The 24,733-nt window shown below is 31.6% G+C and overlaps 2 protein-coding genes across 2 annotated transcripts in view; one reads left to right on the top strand and one right to left on the bottom strand.

Annotated features, from left to right (window-relative positions):
- Positions 1-2,303: 2,303 nt before the first annotated feature.
- Positions 2,304-3,315, bottom strand: LOC126749395 (probable trafficking protein particle complex subunit 2). Its single transcript, XM_050459084.1, has 2 exons — positions 3,099-3,315; positions 2,304-3,038 (listed from the first exon to the last, which is right to left on the bottom strand). The coding sequence occupies exons 1-2, from the start codon at positions 3,183-3,185 to the stop codon at positions 2,706-2,708; spliced, it is 420 nt and encodes a 139-aa protein (XP_050315041.1). The 5' UTR covers positions 3,186-3,315; the 3' UTR covers positions 2,304-2,705.
- Positions 3,316-4,552: 1,237 nt separating this feature from the next.
- The window catches only part of LOC126749382 (GIGYF family protein Gyf-like), a 53,953-nt gene continuing 33,772 nt past the window's right edge, over positions 4,553-24,733 (top strand). Inside the window, 11 exon segments of the mRNA XM_050459050.1 lie at positions 4,553-4,657; positions 5,064-5,174; positions 11,164-11,296; positions 11,365-11,481; positions 11,669-11,858; positions 14,677-14,918; positions 18,424-18,564; positions 24,040-24,250; positions 24,294-24,300; positions 24,504-24,575; positions 24,577-24,682. Coding sequence (XP_050315007.1) covers positions 5,065-5,174; positions 11,164-11,296; positions 11,365-11,481; positions 11,669-11,858; positions 14,677-14,918; positions 18,424-18,564; positions 24,040-24,250; positions 24,294-24,300; positions 24,504-24,575; positions 24,577-24,682 — 1,329 coding nt within the window. The 5' untranslated portion in view covers positions 4,553-4,657; position 5,064.

The raw sequence follows: 24,733 nt of genomic DNA, 5'->3' as shown, positions 1-24,733 counted from the left end.
CAGATACTTCATAAACTTGCGCTGAATGCGCTCAATATCCTGTATCAGCTATAAATTGGGTACCAAATTAGAGATCCGTATTCTATTTTTAAGCGTATGTAAGTGAAAAAAAGTAGTTTTAAAGTATTAATATTTTCAAAGTGCCGACAGTTTATATACTTACTTAGTCTAGTAATATGCTTAGCGAAACTTAATTTTGCATCATAAGTAATTCCCAGATCAATCGCCTTATCCACTCTGGCCAACACAACACTATTTGCTCTATAGTCAAAATTGATTGGCAACAGTTTTCTAGAAAAATAGAGCATTTATTAACATTTAAATATAGTTTATTGTTATTGCACCAACTCTCTACTTTGTTAAGATTTACCTGAAGGAATTGGCAATCGTCTTCAGTATCTATTTTTGTGAACAATTTTATATCATCCGCAAACAGTAAACTCTGACAAGACAGTAAATTGGGCAAGATCGTTTATAAATAATAAAAAGAGAAGCGGGCCCAAGTTAGATTTTTGCGAAACTCCCGAGCACACTTCATATATAGGAGACTTAAAGCCTTCATATTCAACAAACTGTTTACGACCTCGTAAGTAAGATTTTATCAAAGCAACTAAATCCGTAGAAAAACCAAAAAATGTTAGCTTATGAAGAAGTACAAAGTGGTCAAAAGCTTTGCAGAAATCAAGGTATATTACATCAACCTGACCTTTATTATCCCAATGCTGACACAGATACTCATTTAGGCAAGCCAGGTTTACTGTACAGGAGCGATTTTTGATGAAACCAAATTGATTAGGTGCTATGTCTAATTTGACATGGGCATATATTCTATTATAAAGAACGATTTCAAAATGTTTGGAGAAATTACATAAGATCGATATAGCTCTGTAATTTTGAATGTCGTTCTTCGGTCCCTTTTTGAGTATCGGGGATATTCTTGTAGTCTTCCATTTATCGGGAAATACTGTTGAAGACAAGACAAGATTAAATATGTGGGCAATAGGCCCTGATAAAGCGTGAATACAATCTTTAACGACAAGACTTGGTACTCCATCGGTACCGGAGGTCAACTTACTTTTTAGTTTATTAGAGGCGGTGACAACTTCATCTTCCGAAAAATTATAAGAGCAATTTAGAGAGTTGTTAATAGTCTGGCTCGATTCAATACCAACATTAATACTAGATGGGTCCGACTCAATATATATTCACTTTGAAAGAAAGTTCCAAATGCATCAACAATTTGCTGTGGATCTTTTATTGTACGATCCTGAAACAGCATTACTCCGGGAATACGCGAAATTCCTTTCTTGTTCTGCACATAGTTTCAAAAATCGGAGGAGTCTACATTAATTCGATTTTCAGCTGTTCGAGAAAATTCTAAAAAAGCAATTCTAATTTGTTTTTTAATATTGCTTCGAACTATTTTAAACTGACTTTCATAATAATGAGTTCTGTATTTCTTGAGTTTTTTTCGAATTAAATTCTTTAGTTTGATATTTTTTATGATATCAGAATTAAACCAGACTGGAAATTTATATGTTTTAACGATTTTAAGCGGAACTGCTCTATGAAATATTTCATTAAGTGTACTGTAAAAGCTGTATACATTAGGATTAAAAATGGCAAACATCTCCTGCCAGCCAGCATCTTCAATTAAGCTATATAACATGGGATAATTAGCACATCTAAAATTGAAACAATTCTGTACCAGTAAATTATGGGTGAAATTATTAGTCTGAGGTAATTTATCCTTAAAATTCATAATTAATGAGGGATGATAAGAATCACATTCAACAAAAGAAAAACTAGTCAAATGAACTTCAGACTCAGACAAATTGGTTATCACTAAATCCAGAATTCTTCCATTGACATTAAGGACGTCGTTACATTGTACGAATTCCATTATATTCATAAAAGCCAAAGTTGGTCTCACAATAGAGTCATGCGGGTGACTAAGAAAATTGGGGATATTAAAATCACCCATTATAATTATTTTCTTGTCACACAAATATTGCATTGTTTTAAAGTAATCGTACAACATTTCATAAACCCATTTGCTACTACTTCAAGAAAAATATGGATTAAAACTTGTTTATTTGATAAATTTCAATATTTGCTATTTATGAAGAAAAACTGTTGAAAGTATAAAGGACCTGGATGAATAAAATGATGCAGAACAATTATCTTTAAACTACTGATATTGACTTCAGCATGCTCTATACACATACCGAAGTCATACACTTTAGAATCTAAAAAATATCCTTAATTAATAAATTATAAAAACTTAAAAATAAATTTACATATTTTAAGAAGAACTTATATTTACAACATATACAATAAGTATATAAATAATGTATTTAAATAACAACATAAAGGTAAAAATGAGTTAGTTCTCATATGAAATTATTCACTCACATTAATTTCCTTCAAGTATCTCATCACTCCTCAATAAAAATTTGAAATCTAGATAGTTCCAAAAGATACATAAATGATGGAATACTAAACATAAAAATGCATAAATCAATAATGGCTAAAATACAAAATGTGTTGTATAATTTATAAAAAAAGTCCTGGTAGTTAAGCAAATCTCCTATAAACCGCAGCTTGTAATTCTACAGTCTTCCATATATCTGTATAATTAATTATTTAGAACCAGCACACTGTATTTCATAATAAAGATTAACAATATTAACATCCAAGTACTCCTAGTTTGCCAAATATTTCTTCCCATATTGCTGCACCTTCTTTTCAAAGGCTACACTTTTTATTGGTGTATTCTCCTCGTAAAAAGGGTTCATGGAATGTTTAATATAAGCTTCATAAATTTCATTAAAAAAGTTCTTGATACCATCATCATTCCTGTTATCATGGACTATAACAAATCTTATGAGACTAGCAGTAACGAAGGCGGAGACAAACCACTGATTAAACTTATCCACCGATTTGAGATACATATTTTGACTTTTCCATTTGTGTTCATCTATTAGATCCAACGCGGAATGGGCTATAAATTGGTTGAGATGTCTGTAATCTTCTTTCTGAAATGTATTAATTATACCACTATATTTTCTTTTATTTAAGGCCTAAAAAGTTTTTACCTTAGGGTCTTTTGTATTGGTAAATTCCATTTCGAATAAGGGCTTGTCCCTGTGCCCCACTATAACGAAATAATATGTTCCTATCATGACAGGGAAGGGTAATGGTGATATTTCTTTATAAATTAAATTTAAAAGTTTTATATTTAACTATAATATTTAAATTATGGGATAAAATATAAATAGACATATGTTTGTTTACTTTATAAATCAAGGTAGAACCAGCTCACGTCACTGTGAATGTCAATAAAGAACGAAATGTTAATAATGTCAAAAAAAGACCGTAAGGCCCAGTCTACACTGTACGTTAAATAGCGGAAAAAACTGTTACAACTTTTAATTATTTTTTTTTTCTATTTTTAGTTAATTTCGTTTAAATTTTTATTAAATAATCAAAGTGTCAAAATAAAAAAATGTTTTTTCATCCTTTTTAAAACAATTTATTGAAATGCCTGCATGTGTTTCGTTAATAATGATAAACAACAGATAACATCTTCAGGGAAAAATTTAAAAAATTTTTCAGATCATAATTTTAAAGTTTTCCTAAAATGTTCTTTCTTAAATAGCCATAGGGATCAGTCAGTGGAAATTAATAACGAAAACTGTCTTCAAAAATAAAATGAAACTTTCTCTAGTGCTATATGGTGTTGCACAGTTTGCGGATGATAAATCAGATGTCGCACTCAATATTGCGCTTTCTACAATACCATGCTTTCAAAATGCAGAGATTGTGTCATGGAAATTTTTTAAAGTAAGAATAACAAAAATAAGAACACTCTGACTCTTTCTTTTAATGGAATTAATATCCAGCAATCAGATGGGACTTTATAACTTTAAATCTAGACTGACAAACACAAGGGGAAGGAGGTTTGCAAAAAAATATCATCAGCAAACTTTGCAATCTACAACATAAAAAAAAACACTGTTAGTGAAGGCCTTGTAACGTTTTGCGTCATGTTAATCAATTTTCCCTTTTATAAAGACCTTTAAGTTTATAACAATTCCGTTGGATAAATAAAATTGTTGATTGTTTTCATAATTGTATTAAAAACTCACAATGTATATATGTCCTTTTTTAGTAACAGCAAAGCTATTAAAAAAGTTTTAATTTAGCACTATAGAAAACCTCCCTATACCTGATTTTATATGGTTATTCTCGTTTACTTTTAAATTAATTAGAGAAATTTAAAATGAAATTAGAATTTCAACATATGTATCTCCGTAGGGAAGGTTAAGTTTAATTTAATTATACTTTAAGTTAATAAAAGCCTTAAATAAAATGGGTTTGACAACCTTATATTACCTATATATTAAAAAGTATTTGAATCACGCCATTTTTGGCCATTAATCCCGAATAAGAAACCGTTCCCATTCATCTCAATGCTACGTCATACCGATTTCGTGTGCACCCAAACTTAGACGCACTATACATTTGACTATTTTTTATTTGACGCAATGACACATGCGCGATAACCTATAATTTTATATCTGCTGCAGCCATTTGTGTTGATCCTGATTTGATCGCGTTTTCGAAGTGTGTTAAAAGCGGAATTATAAAGCAGGTAATTTCAAATATTAAGAAAAAACAGGATATTTAAAATATTCGACTTAAGGCAATAAAGTCCGAATAGTTTCGGCCAAGGTTTGCCATTTAACAATCGTGTCAATAAGAGAGACCTTTTTGTGGAAATAGTGATGTACACTTGCCTGGGGCCTTGCTTTGCTGACACTCATGGTCTCCACATATCAATCCCTATGATGATACATATGGGAGTATAATATTGCGGTATAGCTTTACTACTATGAGAGATTTAAGCTAGAACTTTTACTAGTGCAAGTCTATTAATAGGCACAGCCATTTTTAGATGCCTCATTTGTGGAGGCTGTGTTATAATAACATAACAGCTGATCAGGGGTCTGTAAACTCCCTATCATATGGTATTATCATTTTTTCTTTTTTTTGTTTAGTATGACTGACTCAATGAATTTTGGTCCGGACTGGATTCGTAACCTCTCTTCAGAGGGTAACAGTGGAGGTGGTACCGGCGGTGGGTCCAGATATCAGCTTGCTGATTTTCGGTAAATACTAATTTAGTTCGTTTTATTAGTTGAAAGATTTAAATGAGTGAGGATGTAGGATATTTTTGCATAAAATGGCCCTCGGAGGGAAAAACTGCCAAGGTATTCATGCAAACTAGTGGTTATGGTGGTACATAAATCTTTGTAAAAAATTGTTTCATCAAATTTTATTCTTGAATCAAATTTTCTTCTAAATTAAATAATTTATTTTAATTAAATAAATATTAAATTTTTTTTATTTATTTATTTATTTATAATATGGGAAAACCCCATTAACTGTAAATTTTTGCTTTACATAAACAACTGTCATAATCTAAACCTACTTAAAAAATTAATATTAAAGTAAAAAACACCTATACTACATATACTAGAAACAACCTTAATAATTTATATGCAAGAATAAATACAAAATTTTATGCACAATTATGAAGTAAGTGACCTCTTTAGATGCATTAAGGAACTTATGTTAAACACATCAATATTCGAATTGTTTTAACAAATTCATATACCTATCCATAGGATTATTAATTCCATAGGATGTTCTGTGGAATGGAATGTTAAAGGTTACATTATGGCGCAACCCGTGATGAGGAACATTAAATCGTATGCGACCCAACAGATCAGGGCAATCAATAAGCCTATTAATCATTTTATATATAAAACTAGCACCAGAAATATTACGGTGTTGCGACAGTGTCGGAATAGATAATTGACTTTCAATATAAGAGTAGTCATGGTTCTCAATAAAAGTTAAAGTTCTTTGAGGGCAATATCTCAGGAATTTATGTTGAAGTCTTTCTAAAGCATCGATATGAATCTGGTGGTATGGAGACCAAACTACAGAGCAGTACTCCAATATAGTTCTTACTAGGGAGCAATAAACCCTTCTTGTTGAAGAGACTGAGAAATATGAACAGTTTCTCATAACAATCAAGTCAATCAACAAGTGCTTTTATCAATCAGCAAGCAAAGTTAAATATGACCATTCCTAATCCCACCCTTTCCGTTGGGTTGATTTTTGATAAAATGACCAAGTTGCCACCCAAAGTTAGTTCAGGACCCGATGGCATTCCGAATTATTTTCTAATAAAGTGGGTATGTACTATTTCATACCCTCTTTTTATAATTTTTAAAAGATCCTTAGATTCTGCAATTTTTCCAACCTTGTGGAAACATAGTTTTGTAATGCCAATTTTTAAATCTGGTGACAATAGCAAAATCGAGAATTACAGAAGTGTTTGTATACAATCAGCCATTCCGAAGCTCCTGGACAGTCTTATCTATGATCAATTATATTTTTATTGTAAAGCGTTGTTACTTAGCGAACAACATGGATTTATTTCTGGAAAGTCTACTGTGACTAATTTGTTAGTGTTTCAACAGAATCTGTTGAATGCCTTGGAGAGGGGATGTCAGATGGATGTAATCTACACCGACTTCTCCAAGGCGTTCGACAGAGTTGACCATAGTTTTTTGGCAAAAAAATTGGATATTTTTGGATTTTCTAATCTTATGGTGAATTGGTTTGTAAATTCCCTGTCAGGGAGGACCCAGCAGGCACAAATAGGTAATGCAAGATCAAGCTATATTAATGTCACTTCAGGTGTTCCACAAGGTGGGCACTGTTCACCTTTGCTCTTTAATATTTTTGTGAATGATATTGGTGCCTGTTTTGAGAACAGTGACTTCCTTTTATTTGCTGATGATTTGAAGTTTTTTAGAGAGATTTTATTAATACTTGATCAGATTTTGTTGCAAAGTGATTTGGATAGATTGAATGAGTGGTGTGTTAACAACAATTTGTTTTTGAATGTAAGCAAACTAAAAAGGTTGTCACTTCATATAACATTCAAGGAAGTACACTTCAATATTGCAGCATAGTTAAAGATCTTGGTATCTCATTTGATGTTCATTTAAACTTTAATGCACACATAAACAATATTGTTCTCAAATCCTCTAAGAATCTGGGATTTGTACTAAGGAACTGTAAAGAATTTTCTCTAGAGACCTGTAAGAGGTTATACATGTCATTGGTTGTTTCATTGCTGGAATATGGCTCAGTGATATGGTCGCCCTTTTACATGAATAATTGCTTGTCCTTGGAAAGAGTTCAGAACAAATTTATTAGGTTTTGTCTCTATAAACTTCGAATAAGAATTCCGGATAATCATGTTTATGATATTGTTTTAGAAATGCTTGATATGAAGACATTAAGACAAAGACGGATATATGCAGATTTAATTTTTTTGTATAAATTATTGAATGGTCAGATAATTTGTCCAAAATTTCTGATGACAATACAATTTAATATTCCATCTAGGAATTAAAGGCAGTATCGTGTCTTTTCATTACCATTTCATAGCGCCAATTATGCATTACATGCTCCTATTGAAAGAACTCTAAGAATTGTCAATACTAGGGAGGTTGAAATTTTGGGCATTTCCTTATCTAGATTTAAGAGTCAAATAAGAGAAATTGTTTATTTTTTTTTAGTGCAGTACTGAATATTATACTTTAGTAGGGTATGTTTTTAGTATTTTTAGAATTCTGTTATATTGATTTAAGTTATAAAACTATTTTCGGTATTTTACATTTATGAGTAGGCTTTATTACTGCTTAATAGTTAGTATTTTACTGTTAAGTATGGTTAGGTTCAATTGATTTTGTATTTAATTTACTGTTGTAATGGGGTTGATCCCGTAAAATAAATAAATAAATAAATAAACAAACTTTAGCAATTTTGATGCTTTTACAGAAATTGAATTAATATGATCAATAAATGTGAGTTTCTCATCAAAAATAACTCCCAAATCCCTAATAGATGCAACATAATTCAGTGGCTCATTATTAATGTAGTAATTGGATTGAAACTGGTTGATCCTGCAAGTGAAACTAATAACACAACATTTCTTAACATTTAAATGAAGATTGTTTTGTTCACACCAATTATTTAAGGGATCCATATCTGCTTGTAGTAATTCTTGATCCGCAATACTACCAACCACCCTCCAAAATTTTAAGTCGTCTGCAAACATCAAACACTGACTATATAGGAAACAGTTAACTATATCGTTAATAAATAAATTAAATAATAAGGGTGATGTATGCCCTCCCTGAGGGAGACCTGATGTTACGCTGATAGGATCAGAAAGATGTCCACCTACCCTGACCCTTTGAATACGGCCAGTTAAGAATTTTTAATCCAACTCACAAAATCAACATGAAACCCTACAGAGATCAGTTTTGACAGAAGAATTTGATGATCAATACGATCAAACGCCTTACTAAAATCGGTGTATATAGAATCAATTTGTTTATGATCCTCTAATTTACTCATAAGATCAGATTGGTAACAGATCAAGTTAGTGGCAGTAGACTTATTGTCTACTGCCATGTAACCCATGCTGTGAATCTGATATTAAGCCTTTGCATAACCAAGAAAGTTGATTAGCTATAAGGCTATCAAAAAGTTTAGGTATTGAAGATTGAATGCAAATACTTCTATAATTATCTATGACATCCCGACGGCCAGCTTTAAACAATGGCACAATAAAACTTTCCCTCCAGGCAATTGGAAATGTGGATGTTTGTAAGGAAGCATTAAATAACAAAGATAAAGGAATGTCAAGAGTACATACACATTTCCTAAAGAGAAAATTCAGAATCCCATCTGGGCCTGTAGTAATCTTGTTAGGGAGTGAGCTAAATTAACTGAAGGTCTTTATAGTTAACAAAAACTTCTTATAATCATCACTAAAGATATCAACAATATTTTGAATTTGATTATATTAGAGTTACTTGAACTGCCATTTATAGTTTTATAAACATGTACCAGGAAAGATATTTTAATATGCTTATTGCAAATGAAAAATAAAGTTACCTTATCCAATAAGAGTTTCAAGTATGTACAGTTTCTTTAATGTTAGGTTTGCAGTTCATAGAATGCAGAAAAAAAAAGTTAAAAAGTAGTCGATAACTAAGGTTATTAAGGTTAGTGTGCTCTATTTCTAAATTTATCACCATTATAAAGACTATGTACTAAAAAAAAATATGAAATTCAAATGCAATTTTCCGAAAAAACTTTAACACAAATTAATCTCTCCAGTAATAAGTGTTGGAGAAGTATTTGAAAGGTAGGGGGCTGCTTGCCTGATAAAGCATATTTTGAATTGATATTAAAACCTACAGCACTATCTTTATCTATCAAATAAATATTTAATTTTTAACTGATTTTCACCTTGATGGGCTAACCAGATTTCTCATGGTATTCATATGTAGATTGTAATTTTATTATTGGTCATTAAATTCTTAAATATATCTGCTCTATAGGTCTTAAATTATTAAATAGTTTAAGACAAGCCAATTTCTTAGGCTTAGATCTAACTGGGTCAACTTGTGCAAAATACATTTGTGTTTCAAGAAATATATCCTAGTGAAATAATTAAAAATATATATTCATTAAAAAATAAAAAAGCACCAGGTATTATATGTATATTCTGGCCATTTAAGAGAAATTTTTATTAGAAATTGTCATCTTTTTATTAGAAATGGGTCATTTTCAAGGAAATCAGTTTTTTGTAGTATAAATTATTGTACCTATCTGTGGGTGTTTTATTTATTTTTTTATTATTACTGGGACAAACTTGGAGATTGGAAATGATTGACTAATTACAATATAATATTCAAATAAAAAAATCTTATCTTAACAAGTTTTTAAAATATAAGTGACTATTTAAACAATAGTTTTGCTACTTATGTTTAAGATGCCTTTTCCTTTTAACTCATATAAAGTGTTCATAATAATTTAAATTTCATTAAAATCATTCATTGGGAGTTTTGCTTTCATCAAGTTTAATGAGATCATCAGCAAACATTTTAAATTCTTCACACTTGTAAGGCTTTATATAGAGCATCAGTAAAAGTCCACTTTGAATAATATACTTGTAAATTTGGATTTCCTTGTAGACAACACACTTTGTTCGGATAAAAAAAACAGGACAAAAAAGCTGTCTGCAATATATTTGTATTCTTTCTCTATTCTTTATAATTATGTATTCTCCACATACAAAATCTCTTACTTATTTTGGATACAAATTACAGACATTTTAACTTAATCAACCAGGTCTAGAAATTCAAGTATAGATCTATATAAATATCTCCGTAAAACAAGTCTCAATGTCTATAAAAAAAACTGCAATGTGAGGAGCTTTAAAATATTCAATTTCCATTCAAGCAGATTTTAAGTGACAACACCTAACATAGGATCCTTTGTTATCTTATTGTTTGAATGCATGATGCAATGCCATCTACTTAATATTCATTTAATTCAGGAAATTTAATCGAAGAATACCAATTTTTAATCGACTGGGAAGAGTTCAATAAAAATGCAGGGAATATGTGTAAAGAAAAATTAGTATTTGAATAAAATGAATCTTTTTGATTTTGGAATTAATATGGTAATAAATCCAAACCTGGCGGATGTAGAATGAATCAATCAAATGAGTACCTTCTTGCTTAAAAATAAATTTTTAATATATTTTGAATTATACTTATTACAAGATTTCTGTTTTGGACGATAATAGCCTGCACAAATAGAATTAAAACGCTTTTTTCTCTTAACTTTTAACTCATTTCTATTGTTCTAAAGTTTCATTCTATTTGATACAATTACTTGCAATAAAATTCGTAGTATACCAAGGTTACTATAATACTAAAAAAGTACAATATGACCTATAAAAAGCGGATAATTTTCAAATAAACTAACATCAAGATAAACAAAATAATTAAATGATGCTTTATAAATAGTTTTGGCATTTGTGTAACATTGGGGACCAGTTACTTATATTTAGGTGTGGCCTTGGATTTCAAACGAATTTTCCACAACCTCTTTCATGTTTTTTTGGAATAACACACATTAGAAAAATAAATAATAAGCAAACTCCTCCTGGTAATATGTGAGAATGTTATCGTTAATCGTCATACATTTTAGATATGGAAGGGAGGAAATGTTGGCACTCTTTGACCGGAATATAAAACCGCCGGTCTGCCTTTCAAACTTCAAAAGTCTCTTCTCAGAGTCCACACTTCTTCCATTAGCACTGTTACCGGTAACTGAAGATGAGGTAACATAATCTTCGGCCTAAAAAATTTATGAATTATTTATCGTTCTATTTCTCTTTTTTTAATAAAGCAAAGAGGGGGAGGTTGGCAAGGGCGTCCGTTAAGTCTGGGTGGCCCACCACGTGGTCGCGGTGGGTCCCTGGAAAGAGGCGGGCGGATCAATAGAGGGAGAGGAGGGAGTTATCAGGTAAGACACTGTTATCTACCATCGTTGTACAATATTCAGTACAATAATCCCTTGTCAACTGTGGCCTTAGGAGCAATATCTCTTTGATAAACTCTTTTAGAGTGTAGACCCAAAAGCTTTCACGGTTGACAAGCATTTATACTTTAATATAAATAAATTTATGACAAAAACAAACTGTGATTGTTAGGCATACGGTAGGCCTAATAACTTCGAAGGGAGTTGGGGCAATGGGGAATCGGGCGGGTCAGATTGGAGTCCTAGGAAAGAGTACGCTCCTCGGCCGACATCGATGGACAATTGGCGAAGGTCCAGGAATAGTGAGGAGGAGGACGTGTGGAGGATGTCGTCTAGCGGGAGAGGAATGCAAGAAAAATGGAGTAAGGCTAATATTTTATGTATTAAGCAATAAAAAATATCGGTTTTAGTCACATGGGTGAATCCGCTGAATATAAAACAAAATAAAAATACAAAGTCACAGACAAAGGGATTCAATATCTTTAACTCTTTCAGGCACAAGATTTTCCCTGTTTCTAGTCCCATGTTGCTCAGATACTAAAAGTTCTGATTTTAAAAATTTTCTCAATCATAATTGAACTAATTCATAAAAATTTAAAGATTCTTATATATTTTTTTTAAATCAAATGTCAGTTTGACAGATAATTGGTGGTACGAAATGTGTACCATCGTGCAACTTGAACTAATGCTAGGAGGCAATTATGAAAAATAAAAAAACGATTATATTTCAGAAAACCAGAAGTATTTTACTAATTGATAATCAAAATTAACAATATCTACTTTGTTTCGTGATATTCTTGAAAACAGTCTTTAGATTTGCCTAAGCATAACGGAACTTTACAAGACCATTCAGTACGAACTTGGTGGATTCTGGTACTACATCTGGCACATTTTCGTCTTGTAGTCCTTACAGGCTGACGATCTGACGATGTAACCTTTTTAGACCTCTTAGTCGATAGAGAGTGAACGAATTGACGACGCAGCAATCAATGAAGTGGAAAAAAATTCTCATCCACCCTTTTTTACTTTTTCGATCTATCTCATAAGATGATTTCATTTGGTCGAAACGATCCACAAAGTTCATGTTACTATTGTAGCCTATCAGTGCCATAGGACAAGGAACAGGGATTTTGCTACCATCCTTTTGTTTTCGTTGCACAGAGCATTTTACCGTTGGATCATGATAATTGGTCAAAGTATGGACTGCTTTTTTGTCTTTCCATTTAATCAAACTGATCCCATCAGAACTTATTGAATAATCATATTCGCCTTGCTTCAAAAGTTTATCTTCAGTCATTTTTGGAAGATGTTTTCTGTTCGACTGAACTGTACCACATGCATGAATGCCCCGTTCTTTGAGAATTTTCAATAACATATACGAGTTGAAAAAGTTATCGAAGAAAAGCAGGTGATTTTTTTGTTGGAGATCTTCGGTAAGTCTAAGTATTACCTTTTCCCCTAACGAATGTTCCACGTAGTCATCGGTTTTACCGGTATAAATATCAAAGTCATATAAATGCATTTGAGTCAGTCAAAGTCCAAATTTTGTCCACTTTTTCGGCATATATTGCTTCAACGTACTTCGCCCCTTAAATTTTACCATTGATTCATCGATTGCGATGTTTTTTGTACAATCATAATATTTTTTAAAATTCTCCTTAATTTTATCTATAAAGGGCCTAACTTTATACAGTTTATCGAATCCTGCATCCCCTTTTTTTTGGCATTACGCTATCGTCATTGAGGTGAACGTGGCTAAGCAACCAACCGAATCTATTTACAGCCATAAACTGGGAAATGTAATTATCGTGCATGTCTTCGTCGACACTCCAATATAACTAGGAAGTGGTTTGATTCCCATGAGAATATTAAGACCAAGGTAAACCTTCATTTTTTTTGTATTTGTAGGATTATATTTTTTGTTATTTTTTTGAAATTCTTGTTCAGCATAGAGGTTTGTTTGACAAACAATATCTTCTATAAGCTCGTCCCTTATAAACAGATTAAAAAGAAAGTAAGGTGACAACAGGTGATCTTCCTTTTGTAGTAACTCAAGACATAAACCTTGATTCTCAGTCTCAGTAAATGGCTGGGCCGGGTTTATTAGATGTAAATTTTGAGTAGACCATGAAACTTTAGACGGTTGATTATTTGATTTTTGTAAATACCTTGAAAGTGGGACGTCATCCTCACTACTGATCATAATATCATTAGGCTGTATTTCACAGAAATCATTTTCATTGTCAGACTCTTCTGAAATAATTGATTCCTGATCACTTGGAACTTTATCTATTATTTCTAATTCGTCGTAGAACTCTTTTTCAGTCATATCGACCAATTTTAAGTCCATAGGATATTTGCTGCTGCCAGCGAAAGCCATAGCCTGAAAAAAGAAAATACACTTATTGCATAGTGGTACAAATTAGGGACTCATTAAAATTATGTTTTTTTCAAACCATAATCATTAATTTTTATTGCATTTATGTTTTTTATATAAATATATACATCATAAAACGCAAATAAAATACAGAATAATCCGAAATGCTTACCTTATCAAAACAAAAACAACGCTAGATATTTATAAACAAGAACACGTGCTTCTTGTAACATCTAATGCGTTTGACCAGTCAAGACAGGAAATATTTATGCAGTATAGTAAAAATCCGCATCCATGTTCATTAAATATAATGATAGGGGTATGTGGTACAGAATATATGTCGCTGTGCCGAACAGGAAAATGAATTTGAAAGGTGGTTTATTTTTTGTACCACTATGCATCTTTTAGCTATTTATTTATATAGCAAATTCTATGGAGTATTTGACTGAGTAGGAGCTAATAAGATCAGAATTAAGTTTTAAAACATCGTTGAGTCACACAAGGGGAATTAATAAAAGCAACAACGGCTCTAATATGATGTCCACTCTTGTGTATTTTGGGAGATCATAAAGAATAGTACATCTTCGTAGTATTGTATATTATATGATTTACTATTTGTTTTTTGCCGTTTTACAAAAATTGAGTTGCTTAAACAGCTTCAGGGTTTGTGATTTTTTATGGGCGAAACGAACGTTTAATCAACTTAATACACCCCATTTGTGACTTTTGTTCTGTATTTTACCTACTAAGAGAATATGGGAATATTTTATAGATTTTCTTTAGTGACTGTTCCGATTTTCCAGGTCGTCAAACGAGCTGGAGGGGCGACGGCGAGGAAGAAAGGACCGGGCCACCGGAAAGAGGCGGACGTCCCGGCAATTGGCACGAGCAAGGGGGCGTCAATCATAACAACAGGGGCCCACCGGGTAACCGCCGGTCCTGGGACAACGAGGACCATTTGCCCGAATGGGCGAACGAGAATCCGCTCGAGAGCGGGGGCTCGTTCGACGATCGGGGGGCGTTCCACGGTTCCGACGACGAACAGGTTAAGATTCTTTGTTTTATTCGTAATAGAGAATAGCCCAAAGTTTTAAAGCTGAAATAGTGAGTCTTAAAGTGCAGTGGTTTTTACACTAGAATTTGAATATTCGATTTTAGTGGCATTCGAAGAACTAGATTACTAATACTACACTTTTCCATGGTGCCAAATTTTGAAAACTTTCCGATGAATAGTTTTCCTAACATGGGCTAATTTGGTGCAACTTGGTTTGGTTAACATCCTGCATAAATACACGTATAATGGTATCAATTTTGTATCTCGGATATTCTAAAGCAGACAGTTTGTTTCATAAAAAAAATACTTATTTAAAACGAATTTATTCAGCCTGGCTAAAGAAATAGAAGTTAATGTACATTTTTATTTTGGAATAGACACTTTTTTAATAAATTTAATTCAAAAAGTGATATCGAAATGCCGTTTCTAACAGGTTGTTTGGCTTTGTTTCCTGCTTTTAATGACGTAAAGAAATATATACCGGATAACACAGGAACATTTAATAACTTTTTTAATTTTCAAGATAAAGAAAATGAAATTTGGTATATCAATAGAATAGTTATAAGAGCATGTTTTCACATATTCTGTTATTTTTTGTTACTTCCGATTTAACAGGAACTGATACCGAATCTTTACACTTGACTCTTTTACACGTCTATTTAAAATTTCCAAACAAGTATTTTTACTTTATTTGTTTAAATAGCACCTTATTATGAACAACCACTACTGAAATGCAGTTTTTCAGAATTAGAGTCTGTAAACATCTGAAATATTAGTAAACATAAAAATTACACTTGACAAGATGACATTTATTATGTCAATTGAAAAATAATTGAAGAACGCGCCAAAACGCAGCAAGAAATCAAAGCCTTTATGCTATTTTTATTAAATAAATGCGTTTATTCATGTGACTTTGTTTTTTTCTTCTTATGGCCTTATCTATCAACCGATTTAAAAACTAACCATTTCAAATTATACGAAAAAAAAATTGCATTGCCAAATTGCTGGTTTGGACATTTTAAATAGTTGTCTAAAAGATTTAAGTCTTACAATGCAACGAAATCGATTTTTCAGTGATTACAAATGAAAATTTTAAACGTATTCATGCACCCTATTTAAAAAATTGATTTTTTCTTTAAGTATAAAACAAAAAGTAGCAAATGCGACATAATTGCTCTCAGAATATTATTTTTTATCGAAATACGTATTAATATACCAAGTGTGTCATTTCAAATAAGTTTCCGGTCAAACAGAAAGTGACGGAAGACAAGTGAATATGTCAAAAAATTTTCTTATAAAAATTTCATCAGTCTACCAAATTTCAATTGTTTATCTTGAAGTATAGTTTCATTTAGGTTTTTTTAAATAATTCGTCATAAAGGGTGATTCACAAGTCAATGTCCTCTAGCGGATTTTAGGAAAACTAACTGTGACATTTTTTCTTGGTAGAAAATCTAAGTGACAAAGTACTTTTAAACAAAATTTGATAATAGATAAACCTTCTCCTACCACTTTATTTGACGTATAACAGAAATGTTTGTAAAAAAACTTTTTTGTGACGAAATCTTTCTAGAATATGAATATGATATTTTGAGGTATATGTTATTGGAGTTTTTTTTTTAACAAAAAAGCAATTTAAATATTTTAAGAAAAAGTGTTACTTCCTTTACTAAGTGGCTGTATATTTGCTTCAGGCATAAGTACAGTGTCCATGAATGCCATGAATTTCCTATTATAAGTATAAAAATTTATTGGATATAGCTATACAGTGTGTAAATTATTCTAACATTAAACGATCGTTTTTTTTTTGTTGCAAAAACGCTAGGACCCGTCAATTCTTATTTCAAGTTGTGCTTTTTAGTACGTGAAGTTTGTATCTGCAGGGTTGCTCAAAAATAAATTTCGTCGATCAACTTAATTTTTTTAAATGAAAGCCTTCTTTTTAATTTCATATTTAAATTTCGAGTGGAATTCTATGTATCTTTCACGCATCACGGCCTATAGCTAAAGTCAACAATTATCGAAAAAAACGCACAAGTCAAAAGTTCATTGGTGTTAGGTCAGGCGATGAATGATAAGTTTAATAGAAAATAAGTTTTTCGTCACGGTAGTCTGGGTCCAGTGGATTTCGAAATAAAGCTAGTAATGCTGGAACTAATTCAAATTGGAGAAAATCGTGATGCGCTTGTCCCGTTAAAGTCTGGGCCAAGGAAAATGGTCTTATTAGTTTTCCGCGCACTATTCCACACCTGATATTTAGTTTTTGAGGGTACTGGATGCTCACCTCCATCATCCAATGCGGAGTTTCTGTTGCTCAATATCGACAATTTGCTCCACAGAACCATTCAAACAGAATGTGGTTTCTTCGGAAAAATTAATATTTGTTATTAAATTATTATTTAGATAGCACATGTTTCCCAAGCGTTTCGCAAATCTTGCACTGGAATACCTTTATATTTTGAAAGAAGTCCATTTTTTCAAAGAGACCTAGACTGAATAATCTAAAGGGAGCTACACAAAGTCTCGGTTTCAAAAGTATTTATTAATTCTAAGAGTAGGTTACACGTGTTTCGCTCATATTAAGAACATCATCAGACTTTAAAAATTCACTACAAACAGTACATGCTTTACGGTCACATTATACACACACACACTGCTAATGTGTGTGTGTAGTGTATAGTATACCTTTATATGGGTTCTTTTTAACTATTTAATGAACTTCAGATTTCACCATGTGTAAATTAGCTCAACTTGTTCAATTTCATCGGCAGATCACTAACATGACCGAATTCTCTAAATTTAGCCTCTGTTCTAGTCACCACCTTTTGTCAGGACAGATTTCATTAAATAATTGAGTCTCTTTGAGTACATGTTCTTCATCACCAAACCCAACAATGCACAGAATTTCTATTTTTTCTCGTTCCCTTAACTTCACCATTGCGAAAACCACAATTTTGCTCGTACACTTCACAATATCTATTGTGTGGCGTATAACTGTCATACAATTTACATAGACAGTCACCAGCCAACATTAAAAAAATGTGAGGAGGTGTCTCAGAGGTGCAACCTTAAATGTGCAATCTTAAATATGCAACCAACCTAATGTTCATTTTTTGTATAACTGTTGACTTTAGGTAAAGGACATGTGCTTTATTTGAAAAAATAAAGTTGATGGTCGAAGCTTATTTTTGAGCAACCCTGTATATACAAACGAGCGCAAATTAGAATGAAAATCGACGGGTCCGAGCGTTTTTTGCAAAAAAACCCCACTGTCTAATTTTAAATGAATTTAGACATAATTTTTGGGACGCACTATAAGTATTGCTGCTATAGGCATTTTTATTCATAAAAGTAACTTTTATATCGAAAATAGATACGAATAAATACATATGTAAACAAATTTGTTGTACTCACCACAGAGATATGATAGAAAGATTCCATTACTCAATTTTCTCTTGCAATAATTTTAATATAATGGTGAATTTAATTTATACAGTATGACGGAAGAGGTGGCGGTGGCCATAGAAAAGAGGGTCTCCAAAAATCTACATCCCAACAACACATTCCCCATAAATCGCAACCGCCTTTGCTCACTTCCAAGTCTACCATATCGCTTGTACAGAATAATGAAAACCAGGTAAGTCATAATAATAATAATTTCCTTTATTTGTCAACAAAATCACATAACATGGCAAGGCAATATTCAAAAGTGAAAATGTAAATATTACAACTGCCGAATACCAATATAAAATATATTAATATAAATGACATACACTACATATTATTACATTTGCTCTAAGCTGATAAAAGCTTATGCCTAGAATAAAACTGATGTAGATAAGACAACACAGCAAAATAGTAAAAGTGACTTAAAACAAAACTGCACAATAGTCATCCTTCACATTGAGACATTTAATATTCAAATTTAAAAGAGTAAAAACTTATTTTTCGAATTAATTATTTTGTTGTTATTAATGCACTTGCTTTACTTTGTGACAAATTTCCTATAATTATTTAAAACTGGCATATGTGTTTATTTCTTTACTCAAGCAATCTTTAGGTTTTATTCTGCTGAAACAAATTGGAAAAACTGTACAAAAATAATAAGAAATTAGTTGCTTAAATGCAGTGTACCTTTTCTGGACCCCTTGACGTTTAGAAATATCTGCTCATGATTCATGATGTAGGAAAGATTGAAATATTATAGTGAATTTTTGTCAATGTTTGAAGACACTTTAATAAATTTTAACACATTATGTAATAAAATTTTATGTTTTGGGGACTTTAACGTAGACAAGTTGGAGTCGAGTAGGGTTGATGACTTAAATAGGATTCTTGATGCTTTTGATTTAAAATAGTATATTTCTAAACCAACGAGAGTCTCTAATGGTTCGTTAACTCTCCTCGATCTAATATGCTATAATTCGGATAATTTAGTTGACTCTGGTATTATAAATATACATATATCGGATAATTTTTTAACATACTGTAATCTACAACTAAATAAATTAAATAACGAAAACAATACGTTTTCTTACAGACCTTTGACACGAATTAACTTTGATAATTTTCAGATTGGTGCACCTTGCACCCTGGCATCAAATTTATGATACTGAGGATATTGATGAAAAAGTGTCTATCCTTACTAATCATATGCTTAATATACTAGATACTCACGCACCTCTTACTGTTAAAACTTGTAGAAATAGACCTTACTGTCCTTGGATTACTGATAATATAAAAATAATGAAGCAACACAGAAATCGGGCTTTAATGCGCTTTCGAAAAACAAGAAATTTGGAACATTGGAACTATTATAAGCAGATAAGAAATTGTACCACCACCGCCGTACGTAATGAAAAAATGCTTATTTAAATAACAAATTTCAAAACTGCACTACTCGAGACAAATGGAAGGAGCTTTTGAGTTGAATATAATAAGTTACAAATCTAGACAAATTTCTGAACATCTAAAAAAAGTCGATGAACTTAACGACTGGTTCAGTCATTTAACTTCTAATATTACTCCTCCGACAAACGAAACCTTCAATTTCTATAAATCTAATCAGAAGTTTTCACCATTATTTTCTGTTACACCAGTGGATGAAAATTTAGTATCAAATTTAATTTTTAAACTTAAATTTAAGGCGTTTGGGCCTGATAATTTAAACACAACATTAATAATTCTTTTTTGTCCATTTATAATCACCCATATTATAAATAGTTGTTTGTTAAACTCGTACTTTCCAAAATCTTGGAGGTCTGCTTTTATTTTGCCACTTCCTAAAAATAATAATTGCTTAAATTATGGCGAATTTAGATCAATTTCAATTTTACCAGCCCTTTCAAAAATCTTGGAAAAAGTAATGGAAAAACAAATTACCGCCTATGTTACTGATAAAAATATTGTATTACAAAAACAATCGGGATTTCGAAAGGGATTTAGCTGTGTTACCGCTCTTACTGACGTCACTGATGAGGTTGTCGCCAGTTTGGACAAGGGTGATGCAATGATTTTAATACTGCTTGATTACTCTAAAGCATTTGATATGCTAAATCACGAACTTTTGATTAATATCTTACATTATTTCGGTTTTAATACTACAGCTACTAAATTAATTTTATCTTTTTTAAGTGATAGAAGTGTTTAGTTTTAAAAGATAAGTCTAGGGTGGCAATAGTAAAGTCTGGCGTCCCACAAGGTAGCATTCTGGGTCCTGTTGTATAGCATTTTTACGTCGGCTTTTATGGATAAATTGCAATTCTGTAAATACCACCTCTACGACTGACGACACACAATTATATTTGTCATTTAATGCTAGTAATATTGAAAGAGCTAATTTTTGTTTGAATGCTGACCTTGCTCTAGTAAATAGAGTCTCGACAGATCATTCTCTTAAATTGAATTCAACCAAGACCGTGGCAATGTTATTTTGTGGTGATAATAGCAGAAGGGCGGTTTTGGATCATGTCCAACTAATTCTTAATGGAGAACTTATCCCTTTTTATGTCTCAACTAAAACTCTAGGCATAATGATAGACGTCAAGCTGAAGTTCACAGATCACATTATAAGTTGTCTTAAGAAAGGATTATCAATGCTTGTTAATTCTATCCCATTTTAATTATGCTGATACAGTATATGGACCATTTTTAGACTGCGCTAACTCTGCAAGAATTCAAAAATTACAGAACTCGTGCATAAGGTTTATTTGTGGAATTAGACGTAGGGAAAGGGTATCACATAAATTAGTTGATCTTAAATGGCTTAATATGTTAAATCGCCGAGAGTTGCACTCCATATGTTTTTTTTATAAAATAATGAAAGCACCACCATATCTCTATAATAAGCTCAGATATCGTACTGACGTTCACAATATAAATATTCGCATGACCTTTTGTCTATACCTTTACATAAGAAAGAAATTTTTAAAAACTTATTTTCTTACAATATTGTGCCCAAAATTAATAAATACAAAATTTGGGATTTTTCTATATCTATATCGGCTTTTAAAAAATCAATAAAAATGGTTCTTTCATCTAAACAAAATAATATTTAATGCATTGAAAATAATTTATGTTATTTCTTGTTAATACTGACATCTCTGGTAAATCAGTCGCCCTGGTTCTGCTCTCTTTTGCGTCGGGATTCCGTGTTTGGATCTGGCGCGCGTTTGGAAATATACATTTTTATATGTATGTTTTTCTCTACTATAATAGTCTACAACAGAAATATAGTCAATATACCTGTCCCCCTCGTTCCTCCTTTCCTGCCTCCTATTAGTAAATAATAAGTAAGCTAGGATAATTTAGATTTCTTTTCTTTTCGGTTAGTTATGGATGTAGGGTATGCATGCTATTCATACAGTTTATAATGCGGTTCGCGACTCTTTTTTTTTTCAATTATAAGTGTAATATTCAAGCTCCTAACAGCTCCTTCTTCTGAGGGTAGCTGAATCATGACCTTTATTTCCTCTTTACAGTTACGTGATGAATTAATACACACTGATGGATTTTTTTTTCTTTGTATTTATATTGTAAACTTATCTATATCTATGAGTGAGCATATGTAATATCTTATGAGGAAATATGAACTGTCTATTTGTATAAATTTATTAGGTATAGTGATAAAAAGTAAACTGTAAAGTATGACTGAAAGAAAATATAAATGGTCAAAAGTACATTTGTCAATAGTAGAGTATTTGACCCACACCCAAATAACTATAATGTTTTTTTTTCTATTGTATTTGTATTTGTATTTTGTATTTGTATTTTGTTTCCTAGAAGAAACTTATTCTAGAAAATATATTTATTTCACAATATATCAGTTATTACAATAGAATGATATTATTTAATTATTTCAAAAATTAAACTATAGCTATATCTAATACAAGTCTTAGTACTCAACACCTAGATGTAAAAACATCTGTATGTGCGTAGTAAAGTTTTCTAATAATTTATTACATTTATTTGTAATATTATTCTACACCGTGAAAACCAAAACAAAAACAATTCTACTACAACAATTTGCATATACAATCAAAAGATTAATAATGTTAACATCATAGATCTCTTAAATCTACCCAAATAGACATAAAATCACAAAAACTAGTTAAAAATGTTACAAATTGATGATGATTTTCAAAGATTACATTCTTTGTTAGTAATTTAAATCTTTTCATTCTAGAACATATTTTTACCTCTCTTGGTAATAAGTTATAAAGTTTTGGGCCAAAGTAGTTTATATACCTCAAATTAAGATTATTTAAACTTGTCGGAATTTTTATGTGTTCGTGATATCTAGCTCTTGTTTCATAGGAATGATCTATCAAAATCTTTAAGTTAGGTTGAGTGTGTATATAGGAACATGTTGTAAGTATATATAACGATCTAATATCTAGAATATCTTTATTAAAAAGCAAATGAGAAGGATATAAACGGTTTTTCTTAAGAATTATTTTTAAAATGTACTTCTGTATTATATTTAACTTATATAAGCTGTTTTTATAAAGTCCTCCCCACACCAGTATTCCGTATTTTAAAATTGACTCTACAAATGCTTTATAAATGATAGTGAGTGTTTTTTTATTCAAAAATTCTCTTAGCAAGTAAAATTTATGAACAAGTTTTCGGATTTTGTTGGAGACATAATCAATATGTGTTTTCCACTTTAAATTTTTGTCGATTATAATACCGAGATATTTTGTAGATGAGGTCTCCTTAATGCAATCATCATTAAATAAAATCGAGGTATACTCAGGTCTATTTACACTAGTCAAAGAAAAAGCTATGTAATTAGTTTTTGTTAAATTCAAAGTTAGTTTAGAAGTTTCGAGCCAGTTTTTTATTTCTACCAATATGTTTATGGATTTGTCCCTTATGCTTTCCCAAGAATCTCCCGAAACAACAATTGCCGTGTCATCAGCATAAGATACTGTTAACCCATCAATCTGTAATTTTAAAAGGGAGTTTAATTCACTTTAGGGTTTCTAGAAAAAACTGTAAGCTGCTAATAAATTCCCCATTACACTTTATATACCAAAAGTACAATTTTATTTATCAACGATAAATCATTTTGTCAAAATATAATAAATTAAACTACAAAAACCTACTTAAGCAGGTAGATATTTCCTAAGAACTAACACTTATTCCGCTATAACAGATGAGGTGTCCCTTTATCGGTTGGTTAAAGCTAATTATAATGTTCCTGACATACCGTTAACTGCCTGAATAACCGTTTGAATGTTCCTCATAGAATTCTCTAATAGGCGGAATAACCGAAACTGGAAACGGTTTACAAATTAGTAAATTTCTTTAATTTGTATATTGTAAGAGGACAAAACAATCATAACTTGTGATTAGCTTTATCGAATGCCTTCATTTGCCTATATCTAATTTAAGCAACTTATTGCCCTGTATGCGTCTTGCTTTTTTTATTACCTATTGAGGTTGTTCTTCACTTAAACTTTATTTTGTGTATAAGGATAAACATTTTGTATTTATTTAAATTTATAATAGTTAGTTAGGAATAATGCATTGTCACTTGACTGAAACTTTCCATACATAAAAAAATGTCTATTTTACGCACTTCTTACCTAAATAACTATTGTTATAGATTACCGATCCGCCCAACGGTTCAGAACGCGTTAGAGAGAGGTCAATTCCTAGCCCCGAAAAGGAACGCAAACTGTCAGTACCCGAAGTGAATGACAAGTCCAAAGAAGTGAACGTAAATAGGGACAGGGCCAAATCCGAAGGTCCACCTAGAAACGTCGAGGAAAAGGAACAATTAGCACCCTCTAAACCCGAAAGAAGTAAGGTTATTTAGAAAATTTAATGAACGGTTACTAGCATAAGATTTTCTGCTAGCAAATTGGTGATGCATGTATGGGGATCTTGAAAATTACCTGAAAAACTTAAAGTGAGAAGTGTTTTAGGCAATTATGTTACGATTGGGCATCAACTTTGTTAAATTCCAGGAATTTTAAACATCCATCACCAATTTCGGTATCAACATACGTCCACTATGCTAACATTAAAAGAGATGTTTCCTTTCAGTAGTAAGTAGTTAATTTTTAGGGTCGAAGAGAACGACTTTGAAAAGTTGCAAGAAGATTTCGTGTCGAAACTGGTGGTGGACGAGGAGATGCCGAAGGCGACCTCTCAGGGCGGGGGCAATTTTCGAGATGCCCGGTCTGGCGCCTCCGCCGAACTTGGGTGTCCCGGGGCAGGATAAGTGGTTCTATCAAGATCCCCAGGTACGGAAGCGAAGACGAGAATTAAAATAATGCATTGGGGCCAAACAATAA

The sequence above is a fragment of the Anthonomus grandis genome, assembly GCF_022605725.1.
Source record: "Anthonomus grandis grandis chromosome 1 unlocalized genomic scaffold, icAntGran1.3 Chromosome32, whole genome shotgun sequence".
In the NCBI taxonomy this organism is placed as follows: domain Eukaryota; kingdom Metazoa; phylum Arthropoda; class Insecta; order Coleoptera; family Curculionidae; genus Anthonomus; species Anthonomus grandis.
The sequence above is the reverse complement of the archived record's forward strand: the minus strand, read 5'-3'. Positions and strand labels throughout refer to the sequence as shown.